Source organism: Mus musculus, chromosome 13 (genome assembly GCF_000001635.26).
Source record: "Mus musculus strain C57BL/6J chromosome 13, GRCm38.p6 C57BL/6J".
In the NCBI taxonomy this organism is placed as follows: Eukaryota; Metazoa; Chordata; class Mammalia; order Rodentia; family Muridae; genus Mus; species Mus musculus.
The window spans coordinates 24,666,075-24,684,853 of NC_000079.6; the positions used below are offsets into that span (position 1 = coordinate 24,666,075).

At 45.7% G+C, this 18,779-nt stretch overlaps 1 protein-coding gene across 15 annotated transcripts in view; it reads left to right on the forward strand.

Annotated features, from left to right (window-relative positions):
• The window catches only part of Ripor2 (RHO family interacting cell polarization regulator 2), a 232,283-nt gene that overhangs the window by 164,551 nt on the left and 48,953 nt on the right, over window positions 1-18,779 (forward strand). For 14 of the 15 annotated variants that reach the window (XM_006516594.4, XM_006516595.4, XM_006516587.4 and 11 more), the window contains 7 exons: window positions 3,886-4,012; window positions 5,681-5,836; window positions 6,958-7,036; window positions 8,573-8,596; window positions 9,701-9,754; window positions 11,650-11,799; window positions 14,554-14,617. In XM_006516594.4, the coding sequence (XP_006516657.1) occupies window positions 3,886-4,012; window positions 5,681-5,836; window positions 6,958-7,036; window positions 8,573-8,596; window positions 9,701-9,754; window positions 11,650-11,799; window positions 14,554-14,617 (654 nt within the window). The remainder of the gene's footprint in view (window positions 1-3,885; window positions 4,013-5,680; window positions 5,837-6,957; window positions 7,037-8,572; window positions 8,597-9,700; window positions 9,755-11,649; window positions 11,800-14,553; window positions 14,618-18,779) is intronic. The other variant, XM_006516589.4, reaches the window with a different exon arrangement.

An 18,779-nucleotide genomic window follows, 5' to 3' on the forward strand; every position in this document is an offset into this window, starting at 1 on the left:
ATAAACAGGTCATTGCCTGTATTAATTATCCTAGAATGCCTGCGGCTTAAAGCCAGGTGACTGCAGCTTAATTTACTGATGCAAAGAGTAAGAGTGAAAAAATCTTTGGGTTTAAAAGAAAAAAAGTAAAACATACAGTTTCATCATACTTAAATCCTAGCACAGGGAGCAATGGTGCCAGGTTCATCCAGGTGTGAGCCCAACTTTCTTTGCGCAGCAAGTTCTAGACCAGCCAGGACTGTATGGTGAGACCCTGCCAACAATTCCAATTGCTAAGGCAGGGGAATTGCTATGAGTTCAAAGTCACCCTGGGTGGCTTAGTGAGTTCTAGGCCAGTCTGGTCTACATAGTAAGATTCCCTCTCAAGACACTCACACTAAAAAAACCTGAAAATACATGCATACATACGTACATAACTATAATTTCTAGAAACTCTGGGACACTTTTAAGTAGCTTTAGTGTTTGTTTGTTTTTAATCAAATGACTGCTTCATTAGACCTGTTGAACAATTTACAGATGAGACACAATAAGATTGTCAACTTGGGGCACTGGTTGCTCTTCCAGAGGGCCTGGGTTCAATTCCCAGCATTCATAAGGCAGCTTACAACCATCTGAACTCCAGTTCCAGGGGATCTGGCTCTCTCTTCTGACAAAAAGACATAAAGTAACATAAAATTTAAAAGATTTATCAAGTTGAAACTTATTCAGATGAGTGTTTGTCAAATTATTGCATACAGTACTGGGTAGAGCCCCTGACTTGCATGTGGGGCCCTGGGTTCAATGCCTAGTACCAAAGGAAAACAAACAAGCAAAACCCGATGAAGTGAAGTCAGAACATGGGCCATGGTGTCTTCCTGACGACTCTTGCAAGCTTGCAGGTGACATCATGCTGCACAGAGCTGTCACCGTGAGCCCAAGGACTATGTCCTCACTGAAATGTAGATAGACACCTAAGGGCAATGAAGAGCAATTGCAAGAATTTGTTGAGAGATTCAAGAACTGGGTTTTTTGTGAGCCTTGGGGCTGATATGGAGTAACCAGGAACCACCTCATTTCTGTGCACAGTCCGACAAACAAACAAACAAACAAACATTAAAGCTATTTGTATTAGGGTTCACAGAATATACGGAATGTCTTTATGTATTGAGGGACTTTATTATGATGACTTACAGTCTGGAGTCCAACTCCCCAACAATGGTCAGCTATGAATGAGAAGTCTAGGAATCTAGTAGTTGCTCAGTCCCACGAGGCTACTTGTTTCAGCTGGTCTTCTGAGGAAGTAGATTCCTACAGATGTGCTGGCAAGTAAGTGCAAGTTTCGAAGAAAAGCAAATCTTTCTTCTTCCAATATCCTTATGCAGGCCTCCAGCAGAATGTGTGGCCCAGATGAAAGGTGTATGCCACCACACCTGGATCTAGGACTTGTTTTGTCGCAGGCTGACCTTGAACTCAGAGATCTCCTTGCCTCGGTCTCCTGGGATTAAAGGCATGTACTCCTTGCCTGGTCATAATCTTTTCATGGCCACTGTGCCTCAAGATCTCCATGCCAAGATCCAGGTCAGAAACTTGTGTCTTCCCCACTTAAGATCTATATCATGGGGCTCATGAGATGGATCAGTGGGTAAGAACATCGACTGCTCTTCCAAAGGTCCCGAGTTCAAATCCCAGCACCATATGATGGCTCACAACCATCCGTAAGGAGATCTGACACCCTCTTCTGGAGTGTCTAAAGACAGACACAGTGTACTTACATAGAATGAATAAATAAATAAATAAATAAATAAATAAATCTTTAAAAAAATATATCTAGATCACAGGTGAGCCCTCCAATTCTGGATTGTAGTTCATTCCAAATATAGTCAAGTTGACAACCAGGAATAGCCATTACACTATTTAAAATAATTAAGTGTCTCAGAGTTTCTAGAAATTATGTATGTATGTATGTATGTATGTATGTATGTATGTATGTATTTTTGTTTTGTTTTGGTGTGGGTGTTTTGAGAGGGAATCTTACTATGTAGACCAGACTGGCCTAGAACTCACTAAGCCACCCAGGGTGACTTTGAACTCATAGCAATTCTCCTGCCTTAGCAGTTGGAATTGTAGGCAGGGTCTCACCATGCAGTCCTGGCTAGCCTAGAACTTGCTGCACAGAGGTTGGGCTCACACTTGGACGAGCCTGGCACCTTTGCTCCATGTACTAGGATTTACGTATGATGAAATTGTGTGTTTTGCTTGTTTCTTTTAAACCCAAACTTTACATAGTTCTAGCCCATTATATTTAAAATTCGAGAGAATCCCTCTGTCTTTGGCAGCTATAAGGTTTTTGTCCCATCCCATGGAGAAGCCAGCCTACTGCTGCCTGCCCCCAGATTGACCTCCTTGCATGTGAGCACCTTGTCCCCGGGAATAAGGCACATTTCTCCCAGGAGTGTAGAGACTTAAACTCCTGTGACAGTGTGGAGAGGAGTCTGCCCTCTGAGGACTTAGCTGTTCTCTCTTTCTCCTAGGGTCCTTAAAGAACAGTGGGTGACAATTCCCAAACACACTAATTGGTGTGTGTGTGTCTGCCTTTTGAGGTTTCAATGTGGACATTCTCCTATCCTGTGAGCTCAGCCCCTGCCTGGGATGACATCACCCACTGAGACAATGGTGCATGCTTTGAGGCTGTCTGCTTGACAGTGGGTAGGGTTACCTCACAGTTCTAGGGCAGTCCCTTGGGGGACTAACCTTGGGCTTCTATCCAGCTGAAGTTGCACTTGACACGGCATCTTGGTCTGTCACAGGGAATCTTCACAAAGCCAAACAGAGAACTGAAGAAGAGATCAAAAGGAGCCCTCGTGGGCCTCCTACCTCTCTTGTGTTCTCACCTAACCCTGATTATCATTTCTTTTGTGGGCTCTCCTTCTGTCCTTTCTTATTTTCCCAGACAATGCAGTGACACAACCTTACCTATCAAGATAAGGAGAGAAAGGGGGAAGAGTTTAAATAAGTTCATCTTTTAAAAAACCCTCGTATTTTCAGCCTTACACATGAAAAAATCCTATCTGCAGGCCTGAGTATGTTTTGAATTTCAGGTCGAACTATCTGAAACTTTGATGGTGGCTCATTTGTGCAGTGCTGTTGTCATTGAATGGACTGAACCATCACACAAGTTCTCATCTTTAGTAAACCTTGATTGAGCCTAAGAAAGAAGAGGGAGGGGAGAAGAGGAAAGAAGGGAGGGAGGGAGGGAGCGAGGGAGGGAGGGAGGGAGGGAGGGAGGGAGGGAGGGAGGAAGGAAGGAAGGAAGGAAGGAAGGAAGGAAGGAAGGAAGGAAGGAAAAGAACTATTAAAGGAAATATACATTGGGCTTGGGAGATACAGAACAGCTCAGTGGATAAAACACTTGCAATGCAGGCTTGCGGATAAAGTGTCAGTCACCAGAACCCACGTAAATGCTGGGCAGGCATAGCAGCTGCCTGGCAGAGCATCTGGCCTATAACCCCAGCACTGGGAAGTTAGAAGTGGGATCCTTGAAGCAAGATGGCTAAGTACACTAGCCATATAGTCAATTTCTACATTCATCTGAAAGACAAAGAGGAAAATGAACACAATCTTGGAAGATTCCCACAGTCACCCTTGAGTGTCTACATGCCTATACATACACGCCCACACACATGTAAACATATGTGCTTCATATAAACATGCATGCCCCCGACTCCAAAGGAAACCTAAGTGGCAGCAATTTTGTGTTTGTATTTATTGTGGTCTAAATGGATGAGTATCCTTTTAGGAACATCTCAGAAGCAGTTCATGGCCAGGGTCTTGTGAGACATTTCACCTTGTCACGCCCCTGAATATTGACAAGCCTGACAGTCACCATGATTTTCCCTCTGTCTACAGGACTGCCAACCAGACTCCCAGAAATCATGCTGGTGGGATCCCAGTCCTTCTCTCCTGGCGGGCCCAATGGCATCATCCGGAGCCAGTCCTTCGCAGGTTTCAGTGGGCTGCAGGAAAGGCGGTCCAGGCAAGTGCTGGGTGCTCCTCCTGGGATGCAGCAGAAAGGGACTGTGTGTGTCTTGCTGATGTGCATGTGTGTGACAGCTAATGTCTTCATGGAAAGGATAACACATCCATATTAAGTGTGATCTTTCCTATCATTTACAATTCCTTGTGTAAAGATATCTGAGCATTTAGGATGATATATATATATATACACACACACACACACACACATACATACATACATACATACATAAACACACACACATACATGTACACAAGTATGCATACACATCTGGCTAGCTTATCCTAGCTGTTATGAGAGGCTACGCCCTCACTATTGAGTATGTGGTCACTCCAAGCTGTGGTTGAGGGGAAGGTTTTTAATGTAGATGTGAGGGAGAGATCAGCAGTACAGCCAAGGCATCTGGAAGAGTCCAGAGCCAGGAGAGAAAATAATACACTGAACATGGCCAGCAGAGTGAACCAAGCCATGAAATGGGGTGGGGAGTGGGGGGAGTAAGAAAGGGCGCTGAGAGAGGGGGGGGTGCAAAAAGAGGACCAAGAGAGCACATGTCTGAAGCGGCAGGGTTATATAGGTTATGTAGAGGCTAGGGGAAGGGAAGCCCAGCAGTGCAGAAGTTTAGGCTTAGGAGCCCTGTGAATCCAGCCAGGATTCTGATCTGAGGAGGTCTGGAGGCCAGCATGCTTGGTTATGCTAATAGGCACCACAGTTAGTTGCAGACTCCTTCCTGTCTCACTCCCTTTAAAGCACACTTTCCTTTACCCTCCTGTTTCAGAGACTGGATTGGTATGAAATTATGCAGTGGGTGAAGACTGTGCCTCACAGACTGCCTCTGGAGAGCTGATATCATGTGGGTGGGGGTTGGGAAATTAGGCTCTAGTTTCCCTGGAACCTCCTCTCATAAAACCAAGGAAGGTCAGAGAGTGAATGGGTGACATGCATGAGAAGTCGCCCTCACGGATGAGGTTCTCCCTTTCCAAGGGGAGCTCCAGACTCAGAGAGAGACTCTGTCTTAAATAAATAAATAAATAAATAAATAAATAAATAAATAAATAAATAAATAAGTGTGAAGAGTGACAAAGGACGATACCCAAAAGTCACCTCCAGACGCATGAGTACACACATGCACTAGCAGACCCTGACACACAAAAATAACTAAAGTAAAATAAGATAACTAAGACTTCAAGGACAGCTCTAACTCTAAGCTCCGTGCTTTACTTTAATGCCCTAGAAAGTTAGCTATTTGCGGGGCTTTGGGCACTTTACCCAAAAGGTATCACTCATATCCTAGCAAGACATACATTTGTATCTGAATTTATGCAATGACTTTTCTTTTCCTTTGGTTGGATATAACTCCTACCTGTTTCTTGTTTCCACCTGGAACCATTTATCCCTGGCTCTCTATGAGCTAGACCACGAGAGCATCCTCAAAAGGCATACACTGCAAGCCAGGCTATGCCTGCAGGGTAGAGCTTGTGCTCTGCACAGCTTTCAGCAAGCAAACAAATGTCAAGAAACAAAATGTGGCTCTGTTCAGTTCTGTGCTATTCAAGGCCACGTCTCATTCCTCCAGGCACTGGGATGAAGGCAAGATGGTTTAAAGTCATCTCTCCAGTGGGTCTTTTGATGCCTGAGGCTCACAGTTTCCTTTCTCATCTCTGTCGTTAGGTGTAACTCCTTCATTGAAAATGCCTCGGCTCTCAAGAAGCCTCAGGCCAAGCTGAAGAAAATGCATAATCTTGGACACAAAAATAACAACACTCCCAAGGAGCCTCAGCCGAAGAGAGTGGAGGAGGTCTACCGGGCCTTGAAGAACGGGCTTGAGTAAGAACTGTGCCTTTAGGAAAGGTCTTCTTCCCTAAAATGACCTTCCTAAAAACCAGTCATAGGAAATCCGTTTTGAAAGGACCATGTGAGCCATTGCTGCTTTATTCTTTGGTTGGTTTTTGAGGCGGGATCGCATGGAGCTCAGGCTGGCCTTGAACTCCCTATGTAGACCTTGCAGTTCTGATCCCGTCTCCATCTATCAGACGCTGGGATTGCAGGGGGAAGTAAAGTGTGCCAGCACACGTTCCTGGGTGTTTCCTTCTTGCTCTATCATTGAGGCAGCTTTTTATGTCTCACAGATGGGAGACAGGTTGTATTTGCTCATGGAATCGTGACCCTGAAGTAGGCTTGATGCAGTATTGTGTCTATAGCTAACTCCCTGAACTGTCGGACTTCACTTAGACAATAGCTAACTATTAGATAGAGATGGCTAAAGAACGGTTCTGAGCCAGGCGTGGTGTGGGTCACACTTGTAATTCTACCTAGAGCTCAGGAGGCCAAGGCAGGAGGATCATCAAAAGTTCAAAGTCAACCTGGGTGACTCAGTATACAATCTGCCTCAAACAGACATACATGCTGTTTAAAGTTTGTAAAGGGTTCTGAAACCTTCCTGAATGTGTTTTAAGGACAGTTTGTCCTGAAGAAAACTTGCCTAGCATTTGGTAAGACACCTACAGTAACTACTAGGTTTAACTTGACAAAACTGTGTGACCCAGGTCCTGTCTATCTTCCCTCCCCGTGGACTTTTCTCTTCTGGATTTTCAGCCTCGAAGGGGCACTCTGGCTACCTCTGTTTCCTTTCTTCAAACTAGACAGGCTCAGATGCAGCTACTAGACTCTCAAAATGCTCCTGAACCACAAGTCAAAGTTTTGATTCTTTTTCAAGAGAGAGGCAGGGTCTCACTCTAGAACCCAGGTTAGCCCAAGAGTTACTATGAAGCCCAGGCTGGCCTAGAATGCATAATAGCCCTGCTTCAGTCTCCCAAGGGCTGGGCTGAGCTGAGCTTACAGGTGTGAGCCACCACCTGACAGTGATCGATATTCTTAACCCCCAGTAGTCAGCGACTGCCCAGATTGCTCCTGAAGTGAGCGCTCACTAGGATGTCTTACCTTTGCAGTGAGTACCTGGAGTTTCACCAGACGGAGCTGGACAAATTGACTGCTCAATTAAAAGATATGAAGAGAAACTCTCGCCTGGTAGGTACCTCTCTGGTCATGAGGATGTTAACACAGAGTAGAGGGTGTGGAGTTCCTCTCCTTACTTACTGGAGGGGAGAAGGGGCAGGAACATTAAAGAAAACAGATTCAAGGAGCAAAGCTATCGCCTCCTGGTGTGTATTTTAGAAGGAAGAATTGCTGAGCCTGGCGGCTCACATCTGGAACCCCAGAAGGAGGGAGACTGAGGCAGGAAGATAGCCAGCCTCATATAGGGAAGCCTTGTCTCAAAAAACAAACAAATAAACACACATACACACAATAATAATAATAATAATAATAGGAAAAAGATGTTTTTCTTTTAAATGTTTAATTCTTAATACTTCCAAAGGTCCTGAGTTCAATTCCTGCACCCACTTGGCAGCTCGTGATCTGAAGCCTTCTTCTGGCTTCCAGCCATACATGCAGAAGAACACTCATATACTTAGATTCATAATTACATCTTTAAAAGAAAACTCTACATAATATAACAAAATGATCTGTTGCCGTTTTCCTAGCATCTCCTTAGTACATTCAGAAAGGAGAACATGCGCTTTATCTTCCATTTGTAAATGTAGGCCAGTGTCCTCGTTTGCTTTCTGTTGCTGTGGCAAACACCACAGCCAAATGCAATTTACAGAAAAAAAAAAAAAAGTTTATTTCAGCTCACAGGCTGTGTACTCCATCATAGAGGGGAAGTCGGGGCAGGAACCTGAAGGCAGGAACATTAGCTGAGGCCAAGGAGGAGTACTGCCTACTGGCTTGCTCCCCGTGGCTTGCTCAGCCTCCTTTCTTACATCCTTGGGACCATGTGTTCAGGAGCGGTACCACCCAAAATGGACAGGACCCACCCATATTAATCATTAGTTAAGAATATACCCCCACAGACTTGCCTACCTGCCAATCAATGGTATTCCCTTAATTGACGGTCCCTCTTTGCAGATGAGGCTGACTTGAGTCAACCTGACTGAAAGTTAACCACCACGGTCAGTGGAGGCAGGCAGGGAAGGGAGGGAGGAAGGTCACTAAGAGGCCAGTGTGAAAGCACCATTGAGCCCCCTTAGAACCCATGCTGTATAGCTAATGTCTTCTCTTCTGATGAGTTTGTGAGCACTGATTTTGTTCATTTCACAGTGTTCCTTATTGCACCTTAACATTTCAAGGCAGCAGGAAAGCCCAGGCGAGTCTGCATCCGTAGACCTGGCAGCTGTGGTTAGCATGTGTTTGCCTTTCATCTCACTGACCTGTAAACTAAAATGCTTTTTGGGTTTTGTTTATGAACCCTTCAAGCTGCCAAGAGGCCAACAAGAACTGGGTGCAACTGTAGAATCACAGAGGCCATGTGATGCTGGCTCCTGAGAGCACCCCAAATAACCCAGAGTTTTACTCATTAAAAGTGAATGCCAAAAATCCAGTAGAATTTAGTGGGGCTGGTGATTCCTTCAGGCAATGTATAGATGGGAGCTGAGTCATTTATTAAAGTGGGCAATATCTCCAAGGAGGATGTGTCATAACCAAGGAACCTTCTTTTCATTTCAGGGTGTGCTGTATGACCTAGACAAGGTAGGCTAGCATTCTTTGTTGGGGTGCTACTGAAAAACGAAGCTCTGCGCCTGGAGCTGATGTTTAAACATTTGTAGAGGCCCTTTGGGGGACAGTAAGATTCCTGATAAAGGGTGATTGGAGGGGGTTTCCATGAGCGTCAGGGCCCGCAGAACCAAAGAGCTGAGGGGGAAACAAGGCCTCCAGGATGTAGGTTTGCTCTGGTGTCTGAGTCTGGACCTTAGATTTGGAGATCCTCGCCGTGTAGCTGCTGCCCTTTTCATCAAATCTGAGGCATCTCTGATTAGAAAATACCACAGTTGGTTATGTGCCAGGAAAATGACCCCATATATATATATATATATATATATATATATATATATATCATAATGTCTCAAAAAATATAAAAGTAGAAAGGAATGATTCCAGTTATATCTAGTTCTTCCTTTTTGTGAAAAGTATATATTCTTATTGAGAGAATTTCTCCAGGCCTTTTAGAAGGGAGATTTTTGAGTCTTCCTTTTTAGTTGTACACAACGTCACTCTCCATGCCATTCTATGTACATAGCTTTATTTATTTCAGTGCCTAACAGAATCATGGCATTCCCCACAGAGATATTTTAAAGGCCAAGTAAATCAAATGCATGTTGCAATATTAATAACTCACAGGAATGGCATAACCAGCTGTATCTGTGAGCCCAAACGGACAGCTGTCACAATGCACAAATAACAATTATAAAGCGTACCCCAGCTCTAGAGTCAACTGTATAATTCAGTGTGCAGAAGCTCAGTTTAGAACATGCAGGATATGAAGACATTTAGATACCGTCCGAATGATACTGCTCCACCAGACATCAGATGGACTGGCCACCTTGGTGTTTACCATGGGATGACCATAATTAATTAGTTCAAGCTCATCTCTCAGGCTAGTCAGTGTTTTGAAAAATATTTTTCAAATTAACATTAGGACACCTCTAAAATAGTGGCCAAGGCAGAAGGAAAAGGAAAGCAGGAAGTGCTTGTGGGCCTTATGTGGAAGGCAGGCTGCTGCAGGTTCTCTCAGGAGCCTAATCAATCGCACTCTGAATGGCTGCTCGTTCTTCAAGCTTCTCCTTTTAATTCCAGCAAATTAAAACGATTGAGAGATACATGCGACGCCTGGAGTTTCACATTAGTAAGGTAACCCGTGCTGCTCTTGTCTCTGCTTCTGTATTTCTGCTCTCAGTTACTGCCCAGTGCGTGCCCACCCTGAGTATAACGTGGGTACTGGGTGGCTTTAACTAGATACCTCCACTGAACATAGAAATGAAAGCCTTGGGGCTGGAGAAATGGCACCATAGTTAAGAGCATTGGCTGCTCGTGCTGCGGACCCAGGTTCAGTTCCCAGCCCTGACAGGCTGGCTCACAAACAATTGTAACTCCAGTTCCGGGGGATCTGACACCTTCTTCTGGCTTCCATAAATACCAGGCATGTATGTAGTACACAGGTATACATGCAAGCAAAACACCTAGTTACATAAAATATAGATAAATAAAATCTAGAAGAAAGAGAGGAATTAAGGAAGGAAGGGGAAGGGTGAAGAGAGATGGGGAGAAACAAGAACGTGGAGTCTGATTAACTGGCACGGTTGGACTTCAGTCTTACAAGTGTGAACAACTTACCTGAATTTTCTCTACTCTTGATCCATGCATTCTCAAAATTGTTTTCTGTAAATAACCTCATTTTTAAAATTTTTTAAAAATGCTTAATCCTGGGGCTAGAGAGATGACTCAGTGGTTAAAAGCACATGCTATTCTTGAAGAATTCACATCCCTCGCTTCCCAACTACATGTAACTCTAGCACCAGGGGATCTGATGCTGCCTCTAGCTTCCAAGGGCACCTGCACTCAAGTACACATCCCAGCACATAGACAGACACATTAGACACATGATTAAAAAGAAAGCCATCTTTAACAGAACAAGAACAGGCCGAGTCTAGGCTTAGGAGGATGGTTCTGTGGTTAAGAGTACTTGCTACACAATTACAAATCATGAGGACCAGAGTTTGTATCCCACCACCCATGCCACAGGCTGGGTATTCCGAAAATGCTTGTAACCCAGCTCCACTTGGGGCAAAGACAAAAGGGTGGGTGAGGCTTGCTGGCCTTCTGCTTACAGAAAATCTGAGCTACCGGTTCAGGGAGCAACCCCTCCTGCCTCAAAGGAATAGATTGAGAGTAATAGATAAAGACAGCCAGTGCCATCTTCTGGCTCCTGCACACACACACACACACACACACACACACACACTCACATTCACACAGGCACTCACCCTACACACACTCACTCACACACAGTCACACTCATACACACTCACATTTACACAGGCACTCACACACCCACACACAGTCTCATACACTCACACATATACTCACACACACTCACCCATACTCAACACATACATTCACATACTCACACTCACATACACTCACACACTCACAGACACATGCACAAATGCATAGATAAAATACCGACTCCAAAGTTGTAGGTATCATCTATTGATAATGCCTCTTAAAGTGATAATAGTTTTGCATACTACCCATTTTCTCTTTGATGTAAAATTAGAACCTTTCCAATGCTTAATCCACATGTAGGGGACTCCTGTCCTCGTTGTCTAACCCCACAGTCCAGCACAGACCTACACATTTCCCAAAGTATGTCCCCACTTCTCTGTCCCCTTAACCCCTCTCTACCCAACCCCCCCCCCAACCCTCTGAGGCAGGATCTCAATGGCCTGGAACCCACAACCCTCCTCTCAAGTGCTGGGATTATAGGCGTGTGCTAGGCCAGCTGCTTAAGCCAATTTAAACAATCCCGGTCGTAGCCTCAAAGACATGAATGGGCCTTTTCAACTTGTATAATTTGGAAACAGGATTCAAGCAAAATCTGCTTTGAAACAAACAAACAACAAACAAACAGTTCCCGGCTTCTCCAGAACAGAAATCCAGTGTATCTTTAAGGGCATGACAACAGCTTATTGGGCTTCTCTCAAGCAGGACGGCTATTTATCTGTTTCCTGTTTGGGTTCTGGCAGGTAGACGAGCTCTATGAAGCCTATTGTATCCAACGGCGTCTCCAAGATGGTGCCAGCAAAATGAAGCAAGCCTTCGCGACGTCCCCTGCCAGCAAGGCTGCCCGGGAGAGTCTGTCTGAGATCAACCGCAGCTACAAGGAATACACGGAGGTAAATCCTGCAGTCTCGTTCCATGCTTGAGACCATGGCTCAAAATGTAAACAACAACAACAAAGTAAAAGAAGAGCTGGGAAAGTAGGTCAGTGGGCAAGCATTTATTTACCTGGCAGACAGGAGGCCCCGCCCCTCATATATGGAAAAAAAAAAAAAAGCCCCAAGCAAGACAATGGTGGAACTGTCGAAACTAAGCCATGAAGCCCAATATTTCATCATTCAAATTTACTTCTAAATACTGTAGTGTGCCCTGAAGGAAGAGTAGCCTACATGATAAGATGACTGGCTAGCCCACATACAGTTTTGATATCGGACTCCATTCTGCCTACAGTTCTGTGCCTATGCATGTTTGTGTGTGTGTGTGTGTGTGTGTGTGAGAGAGAGAGAGAGAGAGAGAGAGAGAGAGAGAGAGAGGAAGAGGGAGAGGAAGAGGAAGAGGGAGAGAGAGAGATTGATTTATCCAAGATATAGAGCCATGAACAGAAATGTTATCTTCCTGGTTTCTGACAGTCTCTGGGGTCTAAGTATCATCCGACAGGGAGGGTTTCACCCCCTAGGGGTCACCTAACACTAATGCATGCCCTTCATGTAGAGCCTGAATTATTAGAGCTGCCCTTCTCACAGTCCCTGGAGACTTCATTCAGAGATCAGATGTCAACAGTGAAGTCATGACTCAAGCAGGGTCTAGTGGGCAATCCACAGAGCCGAGCATCTGTCTTGGGATCCCTTTATGTTTGCACCACGGGGCTGCTTGAACCAAATAAGTCTTTCTCTTTTCATGATTTAACATTAGGCCCTTCTTTGCCTACTTTCCAAAGCATATTTTTAAATTTATAAAGTAAGCTGGGCTTAGTGTAACCCCAACACTCGGAGGCTGAAGCAGGAGGATTACTGCAAGTTTGAGGTCATCCTGGACTGAACAGTAGTGACTACCAGGCCAGCTAGGACTACATAGCAAGAACATGTCTCAAAATAAATGAGAGCTGTGGCGATAGCGTAACTGTAGTAACGAGTCACAGGATAGGTGCTGGGAACTGACCGTGGGTCCTCAGGAAGAACAGCCTGTGCTCTTAACCACTGAGTCATCTCCTGCTTTTTGAGCAGGCTCAAATTACAGGCTCCAGCATAGCCCTAATAAGCATTACAGTTTTGAAGCACTGAAACCCCTAAGTGATTTTATCCACCCTGCAACCCCAGGAGTGGGTCTCTAAGTATTTTCTCATTTGGAACAGTGTTCATCCCCAGCTGCATCCATGGGTGACTTCAGCCGTTAATCTAGTGACCCCTGAGTTCTTAAGACAGTAGGAGCATTCCCAACGTGCCTAATGACACATCTGGTACGTCTCGAAACTGGTCCCTTGCAGAGAGGCCCCAGGCTCTGAGGAAACAAACTACTTGCAGTGCTGAGATTCTCCTTTCAACGCTTTCAAGCTACTCAGAGCTCAGACCTGAGCAAACGCTCCCCTGCTTTGCCCAGCTCTCTGAAGGACTGAGGGCTTCTTACAGGAAAGAGAAACGCCATTCTTCCCATGTCCCACGAGAGTGACGGCAGGTGCTGAGCGAACAAAGAATCAAATAAGAAGCGGAGCCTGCGGACTTCCTAGAGCTCCCTGAACAGGCTTGAGCCTGTCGGTGTTCACTAGGTGGCCTCACTTTTGCCGGAATGGCAACTTGCCCAGGCCTGAGCCTCAGCAAAGCTGGCCGTGAGGAAGAGGTTTGCAGAAGCAGAGATGCCCAGTGCTGCTTACTACAGTAGAGAGGCTTGTAAGGCTCACCCCAGCTGAGCTGCAGGGAGCTCTCACTGGAGAGAGAGACACTGGCTAGGACACTTGAAGTCCACCTCTAACTGCTCTCATTAGGTCCTCTGATACTGGGGCGCTAGAATGGGTATGATCAGGTATTGTAACCTTGAGTGTCTCGTTCCTTTCACACCACAGTGAGGAGGGGACCCTTACTCAACCTAGGGGCTCATTCTGGGGCTTCATATCATCACATTGAAAGTCTGCCTTACTTGGGTAGACTCAAACTCCTACACTCCTCGCCCCCCCTCCTCCTCCCCAAAATTTTGTGTGTGTATGTACACATGTCTGTGTGTGATATAGAGAGGCAGGTATAGAAACCTGAGGAAGACCTCAACTCTCATCCTCTCGGGTGCTACCATCCATTTTGTTGGGGTTTGTTTGTTTTGAGAACAGGGTCTCTCACTGGTCTGGAATTCTCTAAGTAGGCTAGGCTTGCAGGCACAAGCCCCAGAGGGCGACATCTCTGCCTTCCTTCCACTGAGATTGCAAGCACATACCACCAAGCCTGATTACTGTTTTCTTAATTGTTTTTAATTTAGCAAGTAAAAGATACATATGAATGCATAGTATATAACATGATATTATGAAACAGGCACACACTAGAGAGTAGCTGACCCAGCATGTTTAACCTGGAGCGTGGATCTCTTCCTATTTAGTGTGCATGGCTGATTCTCTGTCACAATGCCTTTTTGTACAGTCCCGAGTCTGTTCTTAGAACATCCACACTCTAGAGATGTCTGACTACTTTGATATCATCTAACTTGTCCACCTAAGCCCCAGCTATCCCATGCACCCGGAGCGGTGTGTCGTGCTGCCTGTCCTGCAGCGGGTACTGTGTACTCGTGGAAGACAGGAACATGCCTCTCGTTCAATGTTATCATTGCCGAGACGTCTTGTGCCACCGTGCAGAGGAATGCAGATCTGACATCATTTCCTATGCTCTTTGCAGAACATGTGTGCCATTGAAGCGGAGTTGGAGAGTCTGCTGGGAGAATTCTCCATCAAGATGAAAGGTAATCTGTCCTTGTTCAGAGAGGGATAAAGGTGCCATGTCGTCCACAGAGCTTCATGAGAAGGCATGTCATTGCAAAGACATGGGGTTGCCTGCTCTTGGGCCTTCCACCATGATGATTTCTTGATGGGTCTCTTCTTGTACCTTGCCTTCGCATTTGAAAATGGTGTCTATTAGATGAGTGAAACAACAAACCTCGGAATCCATCCCACGACTCAGTAATCACCAAGGCTTTGCCACTTTTTCTTTTCCCTTTGATGAACTAGAAAACTCCAGAGGAGGAAAAGCCAAGTATGTCACTCCACTGATCAGCACCTGTAAACTTCAGTACAGTTCTGAAAGAATAGGGCCATCTTACGTAATGTAACCGCAGTGCCTCAGCCCGTTGTCCCATTATCGCATCTAATGAAATTAGCAAGTCTTTGTTATTAACCTAGTTCATTGGCAGATATCCCCAGCTGTCTCACAAATGCTTCCTAGAGTTGTGTTGCTTCAATTAGGACCCACACAAGGTCCATGTGTTATAATTAGCTGTCAGTTGGGCTCCCTTTAATCTAACACAAACCCCCATCCAGCCTTCTAGATTACCTGGCAGCCTCTTTACATTGTCATTTAGCCATCTGTTTATTTATCTACTTTGAATATCTTCTTTTTAGTTTGAAGACAAAATCTTTCTGTGTAATTCAAGCTGGTTTCAAACTCACGGCAGTCAATTCTCCTCCTGTGATGGGCCAAGCACTGGGATTATAGGACCGCCTCACCATACCTGTCTCACCTTACCTGTCTCACTATACCCATCTCACCATACCTGTCTCACCAGACCCATCTCACCATACCTGTCTCACCATACCTGTCTCACCAGACCCATCTCACCATACCTGTCTCACCAGACCCATCTCACCATACCTGTCTCACCAGACCCGTCTCACCATATCTGTCTTATCATACCCATCTCACCATACCTGTCTCACCAGACCCATCTCACCATACCCGTCTCACCATACCTGTCTCACCAGACCCGTCTCACCATACCTGTCTTATCATACCCATCTCACCATACCTGTCTCACCATACCCATCTCACCATACCTGTCTCACCTTACCTGTCTCACTATACCCATCTCACCATACCTGTCTCACCAGACCCATCTCACCATACCTGTCTCACCATACCTGTCTCACCAGACCCGTCTCACCATATCTGTCTTATCATACCCATCTCACCATACCTGTCTCACCAGACCCATCTCACCATACCCGTCTCACCATACCTGTCTCACCAGACCCGTCTCACCATACCTGTCTTATCATACCCATCTCACCATACCTGTCTCACCATACCCATCTCACCATACCTGTCTCACCATACCCATCTCACCATACCTGTCTCACCAGACCCATGTCACCACGGCTTGCTGCCACATCAATCACTTCATTTGTCCCTCCACTCCCATGTTGCTGCTGTGAGTCTGTTCGAATCGAGAGCATTGTTACTTTAAGCTACAGCACCTGCAGCCCAAAAGGAAAAAGGAAAACTCTAGCTAGATGTGGTGAGCCTCACACTGCAGTGTCCACAGTGCCCATCAGGGCCGTGGGACAGTGGCATCACAGCCAGCCCTTTTCTCTCCCATGTTTGGCTCATTTAACTGTACTGAGCAGCTGGGCCCCTGCAGTCCTCTCTCTGGGTTGGTTTGCTTGTTTAACAGTTTGATCCTTAGGTCGCTAATGGGCATTATTACCTTACCCACTCTCTGTGATAAGAAGAGTGAAAAGGGGAAACCCCCTCTAAAAGCAGTTCTGGGTGGAGCTGGAGAGATGACATAGTAGTTAAGAACACCAGTGGTTGAAGAGGATGTGGGTTCAGTTCCCAGTGCCTACACGGCAGCTTACAACCACTGGTAACTCCAGTCCCCGGGGATCTGATACCCTCTCTGACCTCCTCAGGCAGCCGGCAAGTGTGTGAAGCACATACATAACGCCTTGCCTGTGATGGACATCTGCATCTTTCTAACTTTCCAGGTCCATTTGCTTCCACTTAAGGTCTCTACCTGAGTTCGTGGTTCAAAACCACTCTGGACCATGCTCCCTCTCAGCAGTTCAGAATCTGCACAGCCAGGACGGAGGTTCTAGAGGTCTCTTTGAACTTTCAGGATGGTTCTGTCAGCGGCCTGATTCATTGCAGTCAAGCATACAAAGCAGAGTTACTTTGCCAGTGTTAACACAAGGATTGCCCACGTCCCAGGGCATGTAGGCCAGCACACAGAGACTGGGGTCAGCACGTGTGTTAACACAGGGCTGCTGAGGCCGTTTCTGATGTTCACTGGTATCAGATGCTTCTGTTTTTGATGAGAGGGATAATTTCTTCCATTTCATGTGTGGACACCAGTAGCCAAAAAGCATTAGATGACGTCTCCAAGGCCACACAGTAAGCTGACATCAGACTTAAAGCTGAATCCTGGGGTCCTGGCTCCTACATTAAGTTACTTTTCCCATCTCTATGACAAATACCTGATTCAAAAGGGAACTTTGGGAAGAAAGGGTTTGTTGTAGTTTATGGCTTGAGTGGGGGACACTTGGTCATGGCGGGAGGGTATAAAAGAGCTCATGGCTGTGGGGGTCTGCAGTTGAGATGCCTTAAATTTCCCAGGACCAGGAGCAGAAAAAGGACAATGCTGATGCTCACCTCACCACCACTCCTGTTTGTTTGTTTGTTTTATTCAGTTTAATATCCAAGCCTGCATTCAGGGTGTGTCTTAACTTCTAAAGATCTTGGAAACACCCTCATGGACATGTCCAAAGGGTTATGCCTCATTAATTCTCAGAGTCTCGTCCTTCCCTTCCCTTCCCTTCCCTTCCCTTCCCTTCCCTTCCCTTCCCTTCCCTTCCCTTCCCTTCCCTTTCATTTCCTTATTTCTGGATGGGGTCTCATTGAGTATTTGTTACATACCTGAAGCTGACCTTGAACTCTTGATATTCTTACCACTCACTACCCACTGAGTGCTAGGGTTATAGTCACTGTTTCGAGCAATAAGGTAGGCATACTTAGTTTGTATAACAAACGTTGTATTTTCTTATGCTGAGGGTCATCACACAAGGTTCACACTGTAAATTCTTAACTATGGTTCTTAGCCTAGCTCTCCAAATCTGCTCACCTGTGAACATAACTTAGCTAAAGGTCTGGTTTCAGTCTCCAACAGTAGTCCTGGCTCAGGAGACTCCCCAGTCTTGTGGGATCCTCACTATTTTTACATGTCTAAAAGGCATTTCTTACTCTGCTCACTATAGTCAGCCACCACCATACCCACTTCTAGGCATTCCTTATTCAAACAATTTGACCATGGAAATTAACCATCACCGCTGCCAGTACATGACCACCTCAATGCCACATTATGAAGAAGTCCTAATAATTGAGCAGACACTATCAACCATCAAATGCCAGTTTTCACTAGAGAAGGGATTCCCATCAGCTTAAAACATAAGCACCTAAAAGGTATGGCATGGGGAAGGGACTACCCACCCACCCACCCACATAATCCAAATCTCAGATCTGGAGGGAGTAAGCTTCTGTCATGGGTGGATGCCCTGGTCACCAACTGTGAACTGAGTGACTTGGGCTGAGACACTGAATGCCTGAGCCATATGCTCTGCTATCCCTCTGCCCACTTTTCTCTTATGCTTCCTTGGTTGCCCTAAACTCAACTTTTATCACCTCTACCCTCCTAACGTAAAAAACCCAGAAACTACAGCTCTGATTAAACACACACACACACACACACACACACACACACACACACACACACACGCCCCGTCCTTTTCTCCCTCCACAAAAGGAGTGAGAAGACATCCCAAATTCTCATGAGCTACTGCTGTCCATTATGTTTGATTAGTATACACCTCAACCTCTACCCTCACCCCTGTTCCCAAAGCCAAGCACTTGCATCACATTCTCAGATCTGACAACCCCTGAGTTCCTCCTGCCACACCCTCCCACACTTCCCTTTTGCTCAACTCCACAACTAACTACAATCTGAAAGGCAGTTGCCCTCGAGATGGTGATGATAAAGACATGGGGACAAGAGCTGCTAAGCTATGCACACCAGCCTCTGTCACTTCATGACCCCAGGACACCACAGTTGTCTGGAGATGCAGGGTGGAGGGGAACCT